Source organism: Poecile atricapillus, chromosome W, assembly GCF_030490865.1.
Source record: "Poecile atricapillus isolate bPoeAtr1 chromosome W, bPoeAtr1.hap1, whole genome shotgun sequence".
Classification (NCBI taxonomy): Eukaryota; Metazoa; Chordata; class Aves; order Passeriformes; family Paridae; genus Poecile; species Poecile atricapillus.
The window spans coordinates 25,412,498-25,430,790 of record NC_081288.1 but is presented as its reverse complement, the minus strand read 5'-3'; the positions used below and the strand labels follow the sequence as shown (position 1 = coordinate 25,430,790).

The following is an 18,293-nucleotide window of genomic DNA, read 5'->3' as shown; positions in this document are numbered from 1 at the left end:
ATTGGCATCTAGAGCTCTTCTGAATACATCGCTTTTTTGAATAAATGCAGTAAGTAGGAAGGGGTGATCTCGTGGCTCTGAGCTATGTGTTCTTCAGGCTTCCAGCCTTCAGCTCTTCTCATGCTTCTCTGTTCTTTTCAGCAGCAAGATCTGCAGTTTGGGTTTTGGTTTTGCTTAGTAGAAGGTGGCAAACTGTGATGGTAAATTCAGGAGCGGTTCTATGATTCTCATGTAGGAGAAGCTAAGTGGAGGTCCGCCAAATTATTCTGCATGGCCATGACACAACATTTGGCCCCACATCCCTCAGTGAGGAAAGATGAGTTGTGCCAATTTTTTCTGGGCCTTGTTCATTATCAGATGTTGCCCTACATCTCTATTAGAACCCAAGACAACAAAAATCTCAAGTGTTGCCACATCTGATCATGTTTTGCATGATGTGTTTTAAGCTTTTGAAACTCTATCAGATTTTTATTTCATATGGTTTTGCAGCAGAGGGAACGCTTGCAGACTTGGGTTTTCTTGTTGCCCGAGCACATCCACTGAAAATTGGGTCTTTTCTCTGCTCAATGGGAGCAAAGGTGGATATATTCCAAGCATGGGGGAGGAGATGCTTTCTGGCCCACAATGGAGATGAAAGAGGGAGACCAGCAGTAGATGACACTGAAGGGAATTCCCACTCTGCTGGCACATGAGCAAAGCAGATGTACCAACTGGGTGGTGGGAGGCAGTGCAAGGAAAGGTTCAGTTCATGGTTGGGCATTTCGTTTTCCTTAGAAGACTCCTTCTGATGGAAAGTGTTTCTGGAGGCTCCTCAGGTGAAGGCCAAAATGGAGCAGAAACGGTGCTATTCTGGTTAACAGCAGTGGGATGATGTCCAGAAGATGTGTGCTACAGCCCTAGATCTGGGACAAGAAGATGCTACCTCATGGCACAGGCACTGGGTGAACACAACAGTTAAAGTACTTAAGTGGAGAGAATAAGGACATTACCCTCAGTGATTTGCAGAGGTCTGATGAATGAAATACACAATGCTGAAACCTGGTGCTTTGTCATGTCCAAGGTTTAAGGAGGTCACTGTGGTTTTTGCTGCTTTTAAATGGAATTTATGCTTGACCTAGAACTGTGCTCCAGAATCTCAGATTTGTAATATTGGGGGGAAGACCAAATCCACTGCTATTCCTGGTTTTGCAACATTGCATTTAAGTATGTAGTATTGTAACTTGCAAGTTACCACAGAGGATGAGATAACACAGAAAAACGTGGACTCTGACTCAGAGGCCTGTGGGCTGCAGCCATGGAGGCTGGCTCCCCTCCCAGAGGATCCCACACCACGGTTTGGTTGTGTTGGGTGGCTGGCCCATGGCTCTCTGCCTTCATGCACTGGTGGCACGTAAGGGCTTCTGGTGTCTTGATCTCTTGCTTTTCACAACAGAGGAGGGATTGGCTTGTGACACTTGTTCCTGCTGGCCTGCTGAATGAGGAAAGGGCAAGGGAAGGAAAGGAAGAAGGGAGGGAGCCAGAGGTCAGTTTGCAGCGAGTGAAACTGGGAAACCAAAATGCATCGTGGGTCAGCATGGGCTGCCTGGAGAGCAGTGCTGTGGCAGAAGCCCATGAAGCAAAACCACTGGGCTTTTTTCTTTTTTTTTTAATGTAAATTATAACTGGGCATATTCATGCAAAGAACACATGGGAATGCAAGGTGTTACTGTGCCGTAATTTGGCTTCTCTGCTGCTAAAGCCTGGGGAGTCTCTTGAGTACCAGGTGTCAAGAAGGGATACATCAGAAGCACGACTTGCCTGAGCCGGTTTTATCTCTGCGTCATGAGCACTGGAGCATCAGTACAGTCTTCTTGTCTAACTGTGGGATTGGCAGACCTGTGCTCAGCACTGTCCGTGGGTTTCCATGGGTGCAATGTTGGGAAAAATCAATCAGAGCATCTCAGATCCCGTCTGGCAAATGGGGTAGCAGTGTATCGCTCTGTTTTACGGGGTCGCTGAGAGAACAGATGCTCTCAACCGTGGCGTGCTCAGGTGCTCAGGGCCAGATGCTTGCTGAAGATAAATGGGAGGGAAAAAAGCAAGCTGGGAAGGAGTCCAGCGGTCTCCAGGTTTTATGATGATAGAAATGCAGATCCTGGCACGGATACTGCTTCCGGTTCAGCCAACACACCGTGTAACCCACGCGTTCTCCCTTTTGTGGCAGGAGGGAGGTCTGTGCAAAACTGACAGCTATCTCTCCAGCGTCCTCCAGCCGGGAGATGCTCTCTCCCGCCTGCTGAGGTCCAGGCGGAGGCCTGGGGCGCTGGGAATGGTAGGTGCGGAGGAGCTCGGGCCGGCCGTGAGGTTCTGCTGGCCGGGACCGGCGCTGCACGGGGCCACCCACCTTCGCTTTTGTTTCCAGCTGGCGTTTGCGCCTTCTCCGAGCCTCCCGGTTCCCGGGGAGCAGTGGGGAGTCCCGGCGTGCAGGCGAGGGAGCGCCTCGCTGGGGCGGGGGCTGGCCGTGCCGAGCCCAGCCGGGCGGGGCGAGGCGGGGCGCGGCGGGGGCGGCCCCGGCTCGCATTAATTACCTTCGGCATTCGGGGCGGCGCTTCCCGCAGCCATCTGGCTGAGCCGGGGGGGCGGCAGGGGGGGGAGGGAGGGGGAAGAAGGGGAGGAACACGGGAGAAGAAAGAGAGGAAAAAGGGCTCGGGGAGCACCGCGCCGGCGAGGCAGCGCAGCGCAGCCACCCGCCGCCGCCGCCCGCCTCCACGGGGCTGCTGCTTTTTTAATTTCGTTTTATTTGTTTCTCTTTTTTTAAATTTTTTCCTCTCCCGTGCGGCCGGCCTCCCCCATTTTGGTTTATGGAGAAAAAGAAAATGGTAACTCAGGTAAGGGTGGCGGGCGGGCCGGGCTCCGGCGGCTGCCCGCCCGGCTTTGTCTGGGCAGGGAGCGGGGCGCCCGGAGCGGAGCGGGAGGGAGCCCCGCCGCGCCGGCACCCGCGGTGGGAGCTTTGGGGAAGGGGTTCCTGCCGTCCCCCTGCCCGGAGCAACCTCGCAGTGCCCTCTAGAGAGAGCGGTGCGCGGGGGGCACGGGTTGCCCCTGCTTCGAGTTAGGCTAAACCCGCATTTGAACGGCCGATGCCGAAGGTGGACGGCTTCCCCGCCGCTTCTCCAGCCGGCTGCCGGTCACCGCGGGGGCCGGGAAGCCCTTGTAGGTAGCGGTAGGCGTGGGGCTGCCCGTGTCTTCCCGGGGGAAAGCGGCTGACGTTTCCTGAGGAGCGCGCCCGGGGCCATCGCGCATCCACCGCAAGGGGTTTTCGTCGGACAGTGGTCGCCTTTTAAGGCTACTGTATGCTTTTGGATTTTTATTTTTTTTTTTTTTTTCCCCTGGCATGGCATATGCAACTCGCCATCGGAGGGAGCGGGCAAAGGGAGGGAGGAGTAGGAGAGCGGCATCGTGGAGCTGGAATCCTTTGGACTTAGGCAAAGGCACATTATATAATGTCCCTGCAGTGCCTTGCAGAGCTGGAAACCTTTGGGGGATATTCCCAAAGGGGGTGGAGGGAAGGACTCTCAGAAGAACTTTTCTTCAAATCTGGGTTTCACAAGTGCTTTTTTTCTGTAGAGCTTTACAGCTCTATAGAGTAGATGCACACTGCCTTTTTGGCTTTCCTTAGCTCAGGCTGAAGCCGCCTTCATTAGCTGCTGCTGAGATCCTGCATGTCCCACTGCAAGGGGCAGCTCTTTCGCTGGTGCCGAACTCAGAATGAATCTGCTGCGAGAAGTGACACCCACTTTGACCCTTTCTCATATCTTGCATTCATTGTCAGTGGCTGAAAAATAGGTCTCTGTCCAGTCTAAAGGTATCTTCCCAAGCCCCACCTTCTGCTTCTGCTATTTAGTCCCTTCCATTACAGATTCCTTTTTATCTGGTCCAAGGCTTTCTGTTTGAGACAGAAGAGCTCTGCAGAAGTCTCGTGGGTCTTTCTGTACCTATATTTAGTTTAGCAAATGATGCTGGAAAGCTGTGTCTCTGCAGTCAGGGTCCATTTGTGTTTTGCTGTGTGCTCAGAGTGTATGCCTGGTCAGCTGGGGGTGTGTGCCCCTAAGCTGCAGGTGGACGTGTGCGCATTTCAGAGAGTTATTCTGCACAGCCATGTGTGGCAATGTGCTCTCAGCCACAGCTGTCACGCTCGGACCCCGTGTCTGTGCGGTGCAGAAAGGTGCCTGGGTCACCAGGACCAAGTGTGTATATGTTGTGCATGTCTGGGACTGAGCACCCTGGAGCACAAGCCTGTTGGCTGGGGGACATTCAGGGCTGGGAAGGGTGAGATTCTACTGGAGCACTGGCTGAAACAGGGGAGGGTATAAACTCATTCAAAGGTTTAGGATATCTTAATAGACTCCAGAGAAATCTGTCTTCCATAGAAACTCTCAATTTATTGACGTGGGGAGGGAGGTATCAAGACTGCGCGTTATTGTGTTGTTTGACCTTGAATTACGATTGTCTTAAGAGTATGTACTCTTTAGTATAGGTTTTCAGGATTTGCATTGTGTATTTACATGCTGAGAGGCTGGAGAAGATGCATATTAAAGAAACAGTAGGAGAGGAGAACTCGGACTGTGTGTGTCAGTTGGGGATCCAGATGAACGATGGATAGCCCTTGTACACAGAGTTGAGGAAGACAGCACAGGTGAATTCAGCTCTAGCACAGTGCTGCCTTCTCTCAGGGGGATCATTTGGCTGCTAGGCTGGTCCTTAGTAGTACCTCACTGCAGGTTTGGCCAAGTGTAAGGCTGAAGGAGCGTGGCACATTCCAGACAATATCCCCAGCCACGTTATTCTGCAGTGCTCTTTGAAGCAGCAGGCTGCCATTATTTAAACCTGTGAACTTATTTCCTTGGGGCTCTGTCTCATTTATGAAAAGTAAATATTGTTGGTATGTTAAACTTGTAATTGCTGCTGATTGAATTCAGCATTGCTACAGTCTTGCTCCATTTAGTTGAGTCTCCAGAAAACATTGCCTACCTGGTCTGAGTTCTCTTGTGTTGTAGGGAGCAAGCTTGCTGTCTTCCTTGGAGATCTGGGAGATGAGCTTCTGTATAGGCTTGACAAGCTGATAGAACAGAACAAATATGAGTGTATGGAGTGACAAGACTAGAAATAGTGATGTAAAGAAATGGGAGATACTGGAAGGTAGAAATGTGCTTAAAAAAGAGGAAACAAAAATTGCTAATGAGAGTAAGAGCTCAGATTCATTAACAGAAAGTACCTTAGCCTTATCCCCCTTAATCCTAAATCAGTGAAAATGAGTGTTAAACAAGGCCCAGTACATTATGTGCTAATTGCAGATAAAAGAGAGAGTCTTTTATGGATGAGAATTATATGCTAAAAGGCTTTTTCTCTGTGTGGTGCATGGTGAGGTTGCTGGCTTGTGTGGAGCACAAAGCCCTCCCTTTCTTGGACAGCCCAGTGCCTTGCTGGCGTTTTCCTCCAAATCTGTTTCCCATCAGGGCTGGGAGAGGGGGAAGGTGTCGAGCATCTCAGAGAGTGGGGGGGGAGCTGCTGCCTCCTTAAGGGGTCCCCCCAGCCCATGTGGCAGCCGGCAGTGCTGAGTGTGTGCGTGTGTATGTGTGTGTGTGTGCCTTTGTAATGAATCCCCCCGCCATTGTCTGCTCCCCTCCCTGCTCTCAGCAATGGAACCTTTCACCTGGGCTGCTGCCCGCTGGCGGGCCTTCTTCCAAGATAGGAGGAGGAGCAGGAGGAAGGGCTGCTTGTGGTAATTAAAGCCAGACCTTGGAGAACTGCTATTTTCTGACCTCAGCACCCCATTTTCCTTCTTTATCTGCCTTGAGTTCCCAGCTTTTGATGTGGGTGTAAGCAGAAGGTCTGCTTTTGTGCAGCTGTAGGATCACCAGTCTCCATTTTGTGGCACCATTTGAAGCATCTTTGCTGCCCTGCCTCTCAGCATGCCCCCTCTTGTCCCCCCCAGCACCCCTTGGAGGCTCCAGCCAGCGCCGTTTATCTTGGCACGTGTTTGACTTGCTACACTCTGCCCAGGGCTCAGGGAGGTGATGGCGTTTGTGGCTTTGAGACTAATTTATGTCCTTGTTAAAATGAACCAGCAAGCAGTCTCATTTTTTCCAGAGGTTTTCTTCCCTTTCCCTTCCCCCTTCTATAACCCTTTCCCTCCCAGACCCTGTGTGTAGCTGTGAGACAACTTGTACAGTCAAAAGTTGCTTGCTCAGTCAGTGATTTGTTTTTTTAAATTAAGAAAACCCAACAATTGCAGTGCTCCTTAAATGGAGATCTTATTTAAATCAGAGCAGTGGCTGACTCATTAAAGGCCGCTCTGTCTCCTTTTCATTCCTCTGCCTCATTCCCTTTCCCTGTCTTTCTCTACCTCCCATTACAGTAATGGTGTGATAAAACAGATCTTTGTGTTCCATGTTGGGATCATGCAGGCGTGTGTAGTTGGAGGGGGGAGATAGGGAATCCTGTCACGACAGCCACCTTGTGCTAGCTAAAAATGTACAATGCATCCCATTACAGGAGACCGTCCTCCTTTGTTTGAACTGTCTGCAAGGGAGACTTGAGTCCCAGAACAGCCTCCCCCCTCCTGTCCCCTTATGGCTGCTTTAGGTTCTGTTCCCCTCCAGGCAAGCTGGATGCTGCAGGATTCCCCTGCTCCCTTAAAAGAAAGAATTAAAAAAGAAAAGCTTTATTTGTGTGTGGTAGAAGGCCCCCTGTTTTCCTCTTGGACTTCTCTTAGGAGCTACCATTATTTCCCTGTCCCTTTTCCCTGCTTTGAGGATTGCATGTCCCTTTCAGTCCAGTTGTCCTTTCTGCTTGCTCCTTGCTTTGGTGCTATCTTGCAAACTTGCATGAGCTGTTGGAAGGGAATTGCTCTCTTCTCTGTCCATGGACTTCTGCACTTCTCCTTTCTTTGCTGTTTGAGAAATGATGCTTGTTTACATGGTATCTGACTCAGTGCCTATACCTATACCTATCCCCTACTTTCTCATTCCCTTCTACTGTATGTCATTGGACTTCTCCTTAGTGCTGCAAGACACCCTGTCAGCATCAGAGGTTTGTGTGAGAGAAATCCTATCCAGTCGCTTTTCCAAGAGACTTTCCCTTGGGAATGCAAAGATTAATTTGTGTCTCACTTTCCCTGATATTAGGACATAGTTGCTGGAGGTGGGGCTCTGGGTTGTGTCTGTAACTGTTACACTTAGAGATTTAACTGCTGGTTGAGAAGGGCACACTCTTAAGGGCCTAAAAATCAGTGGGGCCTGGCAGAACCTGGTGAGTGTTTTTTAGTCTTTTTCTCTTGGTCCCCTGTGCTGAGCACTTTGAGAAGCGTTGCAGTAGAGGTGAACCACTGCAGGTGCTTGTAGAGCTGTCTTGGGATGGCAGAAGCTGTATTCAACATTTCCTAGGCAGGATGGAGAAAAGCAACTTGATATGGCACTGCCATTTCCTTGAGTCCCTGTCCTAGAAATAACCTCGCTGCTCCCTAGTGCATTTCTTCTGCAGGTGACTAGGTGGTTATCCCCGGGAATTGAGAAATGAGGATGCCTACGTTTGCTGTGATATTTGATTGCCAAGGCTGTGTAAATTTAACATACAGTTTTAATTGTATTTTAAGAACTATTAATTTATGAAGTATCTGGATCAGTGAAGAGGTTGTAGTGAGCTACAAAAGAATACAAAAGTTCAAGGTTGCAAAGGAGGGAGGCCCTTGAAACCAGCAACATCTTTCCCTCTATCTTATTAATTCATGATGCAATGGCTCCATTGCATTTAATTAGTATTGACCAGCCTTCTACTATAAAATCTAACACCAGTGCAAAAGGGGTCTGCAGTGGATGTCTCTGTGTGTGATGTTTTTTAGACATGGATTCTGGTCTTACTGACTGCTTCGGGTAAAATGCTTCATGTTCCTGTTTTAGATCCATTTCCAGCAAATGGTGTGTGCAATTGGCTGCCCCTTTGCAATGAGTTCCTTAATGTACTTACCTCCCAGCTGCAGAGTCACAGACTTCACTAACAGGCATTCATTGGAGGTCTGAGTATCAGGGAGGAGATAGTTAATTTGCTGAAGTCTTCTCAAAAATGCTATTTAAAAGGATGTAGTCAGTATTCTTTCTGTCAGACATGTGCCCTGGAATCAGAGTAGAGAAATGTCAATTTTCCTACCAGAAGTATTTTGGTATTCTCCTGCAGAGTCATTTATGATCCTCTGCTGTGTGGGATGGATTTTTGCTGGGCTGTTGGAGGCTGTGCTGTGACCGGTGAGGGCAGGACATATATAGGCTGGTTTTGTACAGTTCATAGAAGCCAGAGCAATTAATGCTCAACTGGAAGCTTTTGGAAAAAATAGTGTGTTTTACCAGCATGAAAGAAAATGGGACAAATGCTGTTCAACAGTGTGCTTTGCTTAATACCTGATGTTTTTTTCTTTGCAAAACTGTTCATTAAGCAATATTATTCTTAAACTGAATTGAGAGTGATCAAGAATGTAATGGAGAGGGATTTCAATTCCCGGGCATTTCCGTATTTCATGTCGGGAAAGAAACCTTCATTTGTTCTCTTTATTTCTGTGGCTATTTATGATGCTCTTTAATCACATGTTTGTATGCTATTTTTTTCCACGAGAAAGAAAAGAAAAAACAGGCAACCCACTAACCATCACCATCAGCTTCAGTGTATGTGGCACCATGATGACCCCTGCAAGTTATCAGTGGCAGAGTTGGCCATCCCAGATACAACCCACAGACCTCTGCCACTTTGACTGACTATGCAATTAGCTGTCATTTTCTGTGCAGGCCAGCTTGATCCGTGTTTGCCAGTTGGTTTCGTGCATTTGCTGACAGCAGAGGAATGGTGACGTTTTGCAATATTAGGCTCTGGTTTAGGCTTTGGGGTGTATGCTAGTATGCACATTTTCTGTTCTCTTCCATCCCTGTGTGCCCTTTCCTGTCTTACCTCTGACCTCCATCATACAAGCCATACTATATCCATACTCTCCCAGTCTCCATTCCTTTCCAGTTACATGCCCTCCTGTTTTGACAGACTACTACTTTATCTTGATCATTTCAGTTCCTTCTCAGCTGATTTTTAGACCTGCTTATTCTTTGCTTCTCTTCCTCCTCTTCCTCCCTCTCCTCACTACAGTCTCCTTGTCATAGGCATTTTTAACTCTCCGCCCACTGCCTTCATTCCTCATTTAGTATGCCTTTTCTACACCTATTGCAGTCATACTTGTCTGTTCTATTTGCTCCCTGTCACTGCCTGTGCTGATAGTGCTCAGGCTTCTTGTCTCAATTTAATTTTCTCCTGCTGCATTTACAGGTCTGTTTCTTGGGTTTTTTTTTCTGATTTGAGGTGCTCCTTGATGTTGCATCATCCCTGCTAAGGAGATGGTGCAAAGTACTGGAGATGGATCATTTCCCTGCTGTCAGTGATCTTCAGACCTAGATCTGACATGGCCAGTATCTCCTCTGAAGTTGTGGATGGATCTCCAAATGAGACCATGAAATCACAGAAAATGGGGTGCATGTGGCACTGCCAGCCACCCTTAAGAGCATCTCTGTTTCCTGTTAGAATAAACAATATCTAAACCATTCCTCATGGTGAATAACCTGCCTTAAAAGCATTTGCAATGCCACTGCTGGCCTTTCTGAGTATTGCCGAGTCTTTCCTAGTATCTAACATAAAGGTTGTCACCACCATTTGTTCTTTCAGTGAGGAATATAAAGAATGGATTGGTTCTTTCCTTTTTGGCAGGTTTTGCATACTATTATTTCTTTCTTGTTTACCTTTTAGCCTTTTTTGATCATTGCATATGGCTTTACTGGGAGATTTAGCTGATTAAATGTAAGACAGGCACTGTAATTTTCCATACTTTCGTTATAATGTTGGTCAGATCATGGTGGCTAAATATAGATTCCTGAAATGCAAATTTTTCTGTTAAATAAGAAGTTCTCTTAGACTTTTCAAAGTGTATGTGGAGGTTTCCTCCTCCCTTAATCATAAACAAATCAAAATATACCCCCTACATTTTTCTCAGGTTGGATTGCTATGGTTTAAGTAACAAAACAAGTCATCAACTCCAAAATCAATTATAGATAGCATGAAAAAAAGATTAAATTTGAATGGTTTCTTGGAATTTTATCAATTGAAAACAGTCCTACAGTGGGAAGTAACCAACCTGACTCTACCAGCCCTGCCTCTAATGGAGATTTTTACCCTGAGTAGTCTCTAAATACCTAACTGGAATTGCACTCCAAGTAGTCTGTAATGTGAGGGTGCATGGATGCACCAAAAAATGTCCAAGTAATTGCAAGCGTAATCTTTCTAGCTTCTGAAGTCTGCCCTCAGGCTGCGAGTCTTGAGTATGGTTAAAACCCTCTGAACTACTGTCCTGGTTATCCTGCTTAAAATTCATAGTGTCTGCAGTTGTGGTCCTGTGGAGTTTAGGATTTCTGTGCGCTGTAGGTAAGTCCTGGTCTCCATGAGTTATCTGACTTGGAGGGCATATTTGACTTTCAGATAATTGCTTTTGATTAGCCAAGATGTAGATAATCAGAGTTTGACCTACGCAGTGCACAGACCATCATTCACCTATCAGGTCTCACTGAAGCTCCTTATCTAGGCCTATGCTCTCCCTCCAGTCTTAATAGCAAAACCTGCTTTAAATTACGTAAAAAGATTTACTTAAAAATGCCTTGGAGAGAAGTTTGGATTTCTTAGATAGTACTAGTCCTCCTTTGTCTAGTGTACCCTCCATGAAGAGTGAAACCATTAATTTGATTTGTTGTTCTTTGTAGCTTTTCTCATTTTTGTTACGGCATCATATGAAAGGAGGTTATCAAAACTGAACAATTATGTAAAGTGCTTAGAAATATTAGACAGCAGGAGTAGGAAGGGCTTTTGTTTTTCAATGTGTCTCTTCCTGCTTTATAAAATTTGGTTGAGATAAATAGGGCAGCAAGGGAAAGGATTTCAGTTTCAACAGGCATAGTTTTAAATCTGTCTAAACTTAAAAAGGATCCTTCCAGCCTGAATCAGGAAGTATGGGAGGAACGGCATGTTAATTTGGTGAAACTAGTGAATTAGTCAATTTGTTGACTGTTGGTTGACTGTAAGATATTGTGCTATGTTAGCTTTGCTTAGTGCTCAAATATTTAATGCAGATTTGTTTGCTTTAAATTTCCCTTTTGCTTTTCTTTGTGTGTGATGCTGTTTAACGTTGCTACATTTGCTTTGCAAATACTTTCTCAGGTCTGTTTCCACCCTGTTCCAGGACGAAGCATTTTATCTTGAAGCAGTGGGAGAGGAAGAAAAAATGTTTCTAGGAGTCCATTTCACATGAGTTTGGTTGGGGAGGTGTTAATACTTTTTTGGAGTTGCATTAGACTGTGATGGAACCAATCTGTGGCAAAGAGTGCAGTGTGGTGAGATAGGGGAATGAGGAAGGTGGTGACTGAAGGCTGTGGTGAGAACTTTGGACAGTTCCTTGCTCCATGTGTCCTTCACAGGGACATGGGTGACAGGCTGAATACATCAAGTGTGACTGATGAGGAGGTGTAGTCAAGGAGGGGCTGACTCTCTTGGTGGCAGAAAAAATTTAGGTCATCCAAAGCCAGTTGCAAACCTTCATCTAGGTCTTCAAAGCATCTTTTGATCAGAATGCTGCAAGGGAGGATGAATTTATCTGGGAACATGGACTTCTGAAGGGTGGAAAAAATACGGTGCTTCATCAGAAAGCAAGACTTCTGAATGCTTTGTCTCATTCAGTGAGATGAGTCTAAATTGGGTTTAAGCAGATTAAAGATCCATGATCTGTGTTCTCCATCCAGTCTGAAACTGTAGCATTGAGCAGTCCAGTGGTGACTTTGGCCATAGACAAAATGAAGGTCTTCTAACAAGCCTTGCTGTAAGGAGGTGAGAAAGGCGGTGACTACTGTCCCTTTCAGCTCAACTGTACTCTCTCAGGAACATTCTTTGGTTTTTGTTAGGAGTATTCTTAATTGGTTTTGACAGTGAGCTGCAGGAGTTACTGCAAGTGTTGCACAGAAGTCAAGAGAAAGCTGCACTGAAGGCTGCAGACCTGAGCGTCTCCATTCAGATCCGTGCCTGCCTGGCCCTCCTGCCTGCCAGCTCCAAGGCTCCCTGCCTGATGAATGGCTGGGATTCTGCTTGGCAGCTGACATGGCCAAGAACACATCTCCTGACCAGATGTTGGGAGCTTAAAGCAGAAGTGTATAGAAAGCCAGTGCCTTTTTTTTTTTTTTCAGTGGGTGGGTAGGAAACTTTGAGCTGTGTTATTTGTAACACAGAGAAGAATAGCTAGAACTGAGTAATAGGAATTTCCTAATGTTTTGGAGATGCATAGAGAAAGATAAATTTCATTCTTCTGGGGAGTTTGTAGAGGGTTGTAGTGGCTTTCAAAAGTGTAGTAGGCCTCTAGGTTAGCTGTGAAGCTCTGTGTGTCACTATACAATTATTCTGAGATTTTCTCTGGCCTAAATCTAGGTGAAAAGAATCTGGTGTCAGGAAAGAACCACGTTTGATTGACATGGTTTAAATGCAGAGTTGTGATGAGCCTCCTGGCTACTGTTCAGACAATCCTAGCAGAAGAGTGTTCCCGTAGCCAATCATAAAACCTTAAAATCATAGAATGATTTGGGTTGGAAGGGATCTTTAAAGGTTATCTAGTCCAACCCCTCTGAAATGAGCAGGGACATTTTCAAAGATTCAGCTGTGAAAGTGGTTCGGGCATTGGCCTTCAGCTGTGTCTGTCCCAAATTTCTGCCAGGGGATTACTGTGCCTATGTGAGCTGCTTCTCTGCCCTCGTGTGAGGTCAGCTGTGGTAGACCTGCTCTTGCAGAAGTGCATGGAGACGAGTCTGTTGATTAAGTGTGATGTTTGTATTACCTAGCAGAAGCAGAGCACAAAACTTCTTCCGTTGTGATCATCTAAGATCAACCATGGCTGTAAAGTGGAGGTGGTCTTTGTGCCCTGTGGTGCCAAATACTGAGATACTGAAAAGGCTTTATATCCTATACATGCAAGAGGAAGCTAAAAGAGCAATTTTCATCATAAAGAATTTCAGGGAAGTTTTTCAGATGTATCTGTCTTTCTGTGAATCATCCAGTGGATGTCGAAGGCCTAACAAATCAAGGACACTTTTGTTAACAATGAATATATTGGCTGCTGTGGGTTACTACTCATACTGTTGTTGGCAACTTTAGAACTTAAACGCTTCCTAAAAATTTAATAGGACAGAAATAAAGCTCAGTTTGTGGTGATAGGCAGTTCAAATCTCATCAAATGAGGTAGAGTTAAAGCCAAGTGTTGAGGGCTCATACTGAAGAACATTTCTCAGGTTTGACAATGAAGTCTGTGAGCTGTGCTGGCCCATCTAGGGGATGAGGCTGTGGAACCCATACAGCCCATACAGCTGGATCTCTAAATTCCCAAGCTAAGTGTGTTGGGTTGCAGATGGACATCTGTTTTCAAGGAGCATCTTTGTAGGACAGAGCAACTGCCTGTCTGTCTGTTCCATGCAGTAGCTTCAAACTGCGGAGAAATTATTCCGGTTCCTTATGTCCTCATTGCTTCGCATTGAAAATGCTACATCTTCAAAAGAACAATTCTTTTTAATTTGCTTCTTGTTTCAGTTAATTGGGCTCATTCTTAATGTGGTGAGGATTATCATCTGGACTAGTTACATGCTTGTGCTGCAGGCTCTCCTTCCTCCCCAACCTCAGTGTTACGTGTTTCACACATTGTATCTCTTAAAGGAGGCAGTAGCACCTTTGACAATTAGAAGATGAGGTAGAGTCCGGTCGAATCTTGTGATGTTTTAGGTCAGCTGTCAGTGATAGTAACCAGATCTATGGCAAATCTTTCCCTCCCTCTCCCCAGGGTGCCTGCTCAGCCCTTTGCATGCCAGTGAAGCTGATATGATCCAAATTAACTTTTTCATCTGTTTACATTTATTTTCTGAGTCATGAGAGGTCCTCAGGAGCCACAGAATTAAATGTTGTTTTCCTTTCTAACACTTTTTGTATGGTATAAAAAATGTATTTTTTTATTGTTGCGTGGGATCAGATGCTGGTTTTTTCCATGTTAACATGCTGCTGGGTATGCAGCGCATCATGGGAATAACACGGAGCTGCACAGTCAGCAGAGGAGTGCTCATTATTTTGATGTCTGCTGTAAAATGGTGGCTCCTGCTCTAAATTACTTGGTGAGGTAATTGCTCCTCTTCCAACACGTTTTCCTTTCTCTGCGTATGAGGTCTTCCAACAAGATAGGGAAGTACAAGGTATTTTTTGGGCCAGGTTGCATTCGACTTCTGGCTGGATCCTTTAGTTTCAGTGATATATGAAGGACAGCTGGGGTGGTAGTTAGAAGCAGAGATGTAAAATCCTGGGACTCACTGCTGGCAAAGCAGCAGGATTGTTGTCAGTCTCTGAATTACACTGCTGTGACTGCTATTTTATGCTTTTAATGTAAACAGCATCTTTTTGGTAGCGTGGCTGATGGCCAGTGTTGACCAAGGGATGCTGCTGCTTTTTCAGAAGCAGAAAGGTAAGACGGTGGGACCAGATGATTGATCCACCTATTCAAGGGGCAGGTGCTCTTCCTTGAAATGCTGCCTGGAAAGAGGTTTTGCTGTTTTACAGTTCAATACTTCACTTTGGAGCCATTTCATGCCACAGAGCAGGAGTATGAGAGAGAATTTCATTAATATGAAGCTGGCCATCCCAAGAAGGCAGCTTGGGGGCTGCCTGGGTCTCTTCTCTTGGCTATGAGGACCAGGGAGGAAATAGCAGGAGCTCTGGCTTGCAATAGAAAACTCACTCTGAGTGTGCTGCAGGGCCCTTCCTGCGCATAGCAAAGACCCGGCTGTTCTCCTTCAAAGGTCTGAAAGCAGCTGAAATGAGACTGCAGGGGAATTTAGCAGTTTCATCCAAGACTGCATCTGCAGACCTTGCTGAGTTGTCGCATACCCTTGCACGCTCCCTGCTGTGCCTGAGCCATGACAGGGCCGAGCCATTTGGTGCCCAGCTTGTACCTTGAGCTGGGCCAGGATCCAGGTATGAAGAGTGTCTTCTTGCGCAGTCCAAGAGGCACCTTTGACAGCACGTGACGCGTTGTGACTGCGGTTTGGTTACCATCATCTTTTAAAACATGGTCCGTGGGTGCCACTAAAGGCAGAGATTACTCTCTTTTTGTGTAGTGTTAATTAAAGCTTTTACCTGGAAAGGAAATGCCATGGTGCAGCTCAGTTAGCCAGGGCAGACTAGCTTGTGTCTGTCATTCAGGATAACCCTTTGGCTGCTGTTTGTGAAGGTGTCTTTTTGGCTTCTTTTCACTCAGAGTAGGTGTATTTGTTCTTTGAAGCCTTCTCCATATACTGTGTGAGCAGCAAATATCTTAGGTCTTTTGAATCTAGGTAGGATACGCAGTGGAAGCTGCTACAAAAGATCATTTTGGAGTCTGGCTGCGGGTTTCATGGCCCTATAAATTTGATCCTGAATAAATGTGTTTATATGTGATTTTGATTTTCTGCTGAGTATTAGGTACCCCCTGAAATTATCTTTTAAAACCAAGAAATTTAGAGGTGAGAGCATAGCTTAAGTCCTACTTATAAACCCCAAGCTTTTATCACTGTAATAGTAAAAATAGTCCCCAGTACATGAATGACAAGCAGATGATAGCTGAGTAAATGAATGGGTTTTCTGTTACATCCTAAACTTGATTTCTAGCCGATTTTATTTGTGCCAGAGATGGCCAAGCTGTGTACATCTGTTAGCATCCCACTGAGAGGCCAGTGGAGCTGCTCGCACCCAAGAAATGCCTGAATAAATGCACTGTTGAAACTAAGGGAGGGAATTGTGGGGAGTAAAGACAGATTGTCACGTACTGTTTCTCAGTCAGGTGCCGGTTGAGCTTTGGGTTTGGTGATCTTAAGATTTTTTTCTCTTTTAAGGTGCAATATTAAAAGATTTAAAACCCAGTGGGGTCTTCAAGCAAATTATTTTCTTCCCGAGTATGAGCACCCAAGAGTCAGAAGCCCCAGGAGAGGTGAAAGCAAAGCATGAGCTAGCTATGTTCTGCACCTCTGTGGAAAGCAGAGCACCTTGTTACTTTTTTCACAGGTGTTTTTGCTTGTTTGGAAAGTAACTGGAGCTGTGCTCATGAATATTTGAAGCTGAAAGGTGCCTGTTGAGGGCTGGAGGGAAGTAGGGCCAAGGAAGGGCAGGCGGTGTGGGAGCCAGAGGGGCAGAACAGGGAGCGGCCCTGGCCCTGTGTGGTTGTCTCATCTCTCTTATGGTAGTAGACTTCTTATGGGGATGAATGTGCTCTGAAATATTTATTTCCCTGTTTAAATATTCATTGCTGCAAAGGCCGTGCAGCCTGATGGCAGCAGTGGAGCCTCAAGGGACACGGGCCACAGCAGTCCCTGGCATTTCCTTTCGGTAATATGATAAAAATATATTTAAAAAAAATAAATAAATTGGGCATTCCCCCACTGCAAGATTGACAGGAGCACTCAGGCGTATGTCCCAGTGTTTCCTCTTCGTGCCAGAGACTTGTATTTGCTCTCAGGCTCGTATGCTGGGGTGCTGCTCTTGGTTGCCAGATGCTAATGCTTTTTTTTCCAGGCCTGTATCCTGGAGTGAGTGGCTTTGTTTAGCCTGACACTGTGAGTGTGAAAGGGGATGTACAGAAGGGCAAACCGACTGGCTTGAAAGGGTTTAAGTTTTTTATAGCCTGTCTTTTTGTCTTTCTGTAGGTGAGCAAGGAGAGGGGAGAAAAAGGACCTTTAATGCGTTTGGCTGTGGAAGGTGGTAGAGATGTGCTGAGAATTACAGAGGGGTAAACTTCTCGGGAACTCAAGTAGTAATATATTAAGGGAGCTGCAGATGCTGACAGACATGCTCTGACATGAGATGCTCTTATATCAATTTAGCTTTTAAGGTTTATTGATTTAGCTTCAGTAAAATAGAGCAGTTTAAAAGTAGGACTGCCAGTGCTACACAGTAGTTTAATGTGAATATTTTGCATGTTGCTGTTGTTAAACCTGCACATGCTTTATGTGTCCCAGGGCATTGATGTGGTGGTGACAAGGGAGAACAGCATGTTTCCAACGGTACTGCTGAGTGTGGGGGCTGCAGGAGCTGCTTTAGCCAGGAAGAGGCACTTGAAAGGTGGTCAGATGTGCTGCTGACCTCAAGCTTTACCTATGAGCTGTGCAGGTGGCCTATGCAGGGAAGAAGTCTGTACTGGTTCGTGGTTACAGCAGGAATGTGGTAAACATATATTAGCTGGAAGGCCTGGGGAAAAGAGGCTTTAAAAGGATTTTGTAACAATGGGAAAATCTTTCCTGAAATGCTCGACAAATTCACTGTGTACGAACCAGCTTTATGCTGGCTTATGTGGGGATGCTCTAGAAGTTAAGTGAAGCAGGTAGTGGAAATAGCATATGCTAAATGTCCATGTAGCCTCTTGTTCTGGGATGAAGTGGCATTTCAGGTGCATTTCAAAGTTGCAATTAATGTAGCATAACTGTGGGCTGCTGTGAGAAGAACAGTCCCCCTCATCTCTGTGCCCTGGCCATATGCTCAGCCTCCTCACCGCTTTGGGCATTGTGCTTAAGCAGATATAAAGCGAGACAGTTGAGTTTATGACCAAACAGATGACTATTGTTTGGATTAATTTTCTGGCAGTGGCTGTGGCGTGACTGGGGAGGGGAAGCACAGCCCCTGATTCCAAGGGCAGTTCGTAGTTTGTCATATTAGTGGTACATGAAACTGCACCTATACTTTTCAATAGCTTGTTCCTCTCTGTGAGGTGAGGTCATTATGCTTATAAATGTGTATGTTGCTTAATTTAATCAGCTTTAATTTATGTGCATTGACTTCCACCAGCCCTTGCTAGCTTTCCAGGATATTGTCCTATAGATCTGGCTTTAGATTGTCTCTTCTGGCTGTACCTGCATTGTAGGCCATTATGGCTCACTCACTTTCCTCTGTTTTGGGTGACATAATGTTTTCAGCGCAAAGACAGGAAAAGATGGAAAAGACTGAGTCCTTCTCACCAACTGACTTAATGACTGTCATTTAGAAATCAGTAAACAAAATGAAATGGTGTCTTTCACCAAAGCTCAATTTATCAGACTCAGCTTTTGTCTATCAGTTTTCTTGATTACTTTTTTCATTAGATTAAATATTATTAGCATCTGCTTTATTTTCCTCACAATTAATATGCTTTAATAAAATAATCAGTT

The 18,293-nt window shown here is 45.8% G+C and overlaps 1 protein-coding gene across 23 annotated transcripts in view; it reads left to right on the top strand.

Annotated features, from left to right (window-relative positions):
- The window catches only part of LOC131592447 (RNA binding protein fox-1 homolog 2), a 171,281-nt gene that overhangs the window by 82,012 nt on the left and 70,976 nt on the right, over nt 1-18,293 (top strand). The window contains exon 1 of one of the 23 annotated variants that reach the window (XM_058863970.1): nt 2,686-2,867. The exons of the other annotated variants lie outside the window; for them this stretch is intronic. Coding sequence (XP_058719953.1) covers nt 2,841-2,867 — 27 coding nt within the window. The 5' untranslated portion in view covers nt 2,686-2,840. Of the gene's footprint in view, nt 1-2,685; nt 2,868-18,293 lie in introns of those variants that run through there. 23 annotated transcript variants of the gene reach the window in all.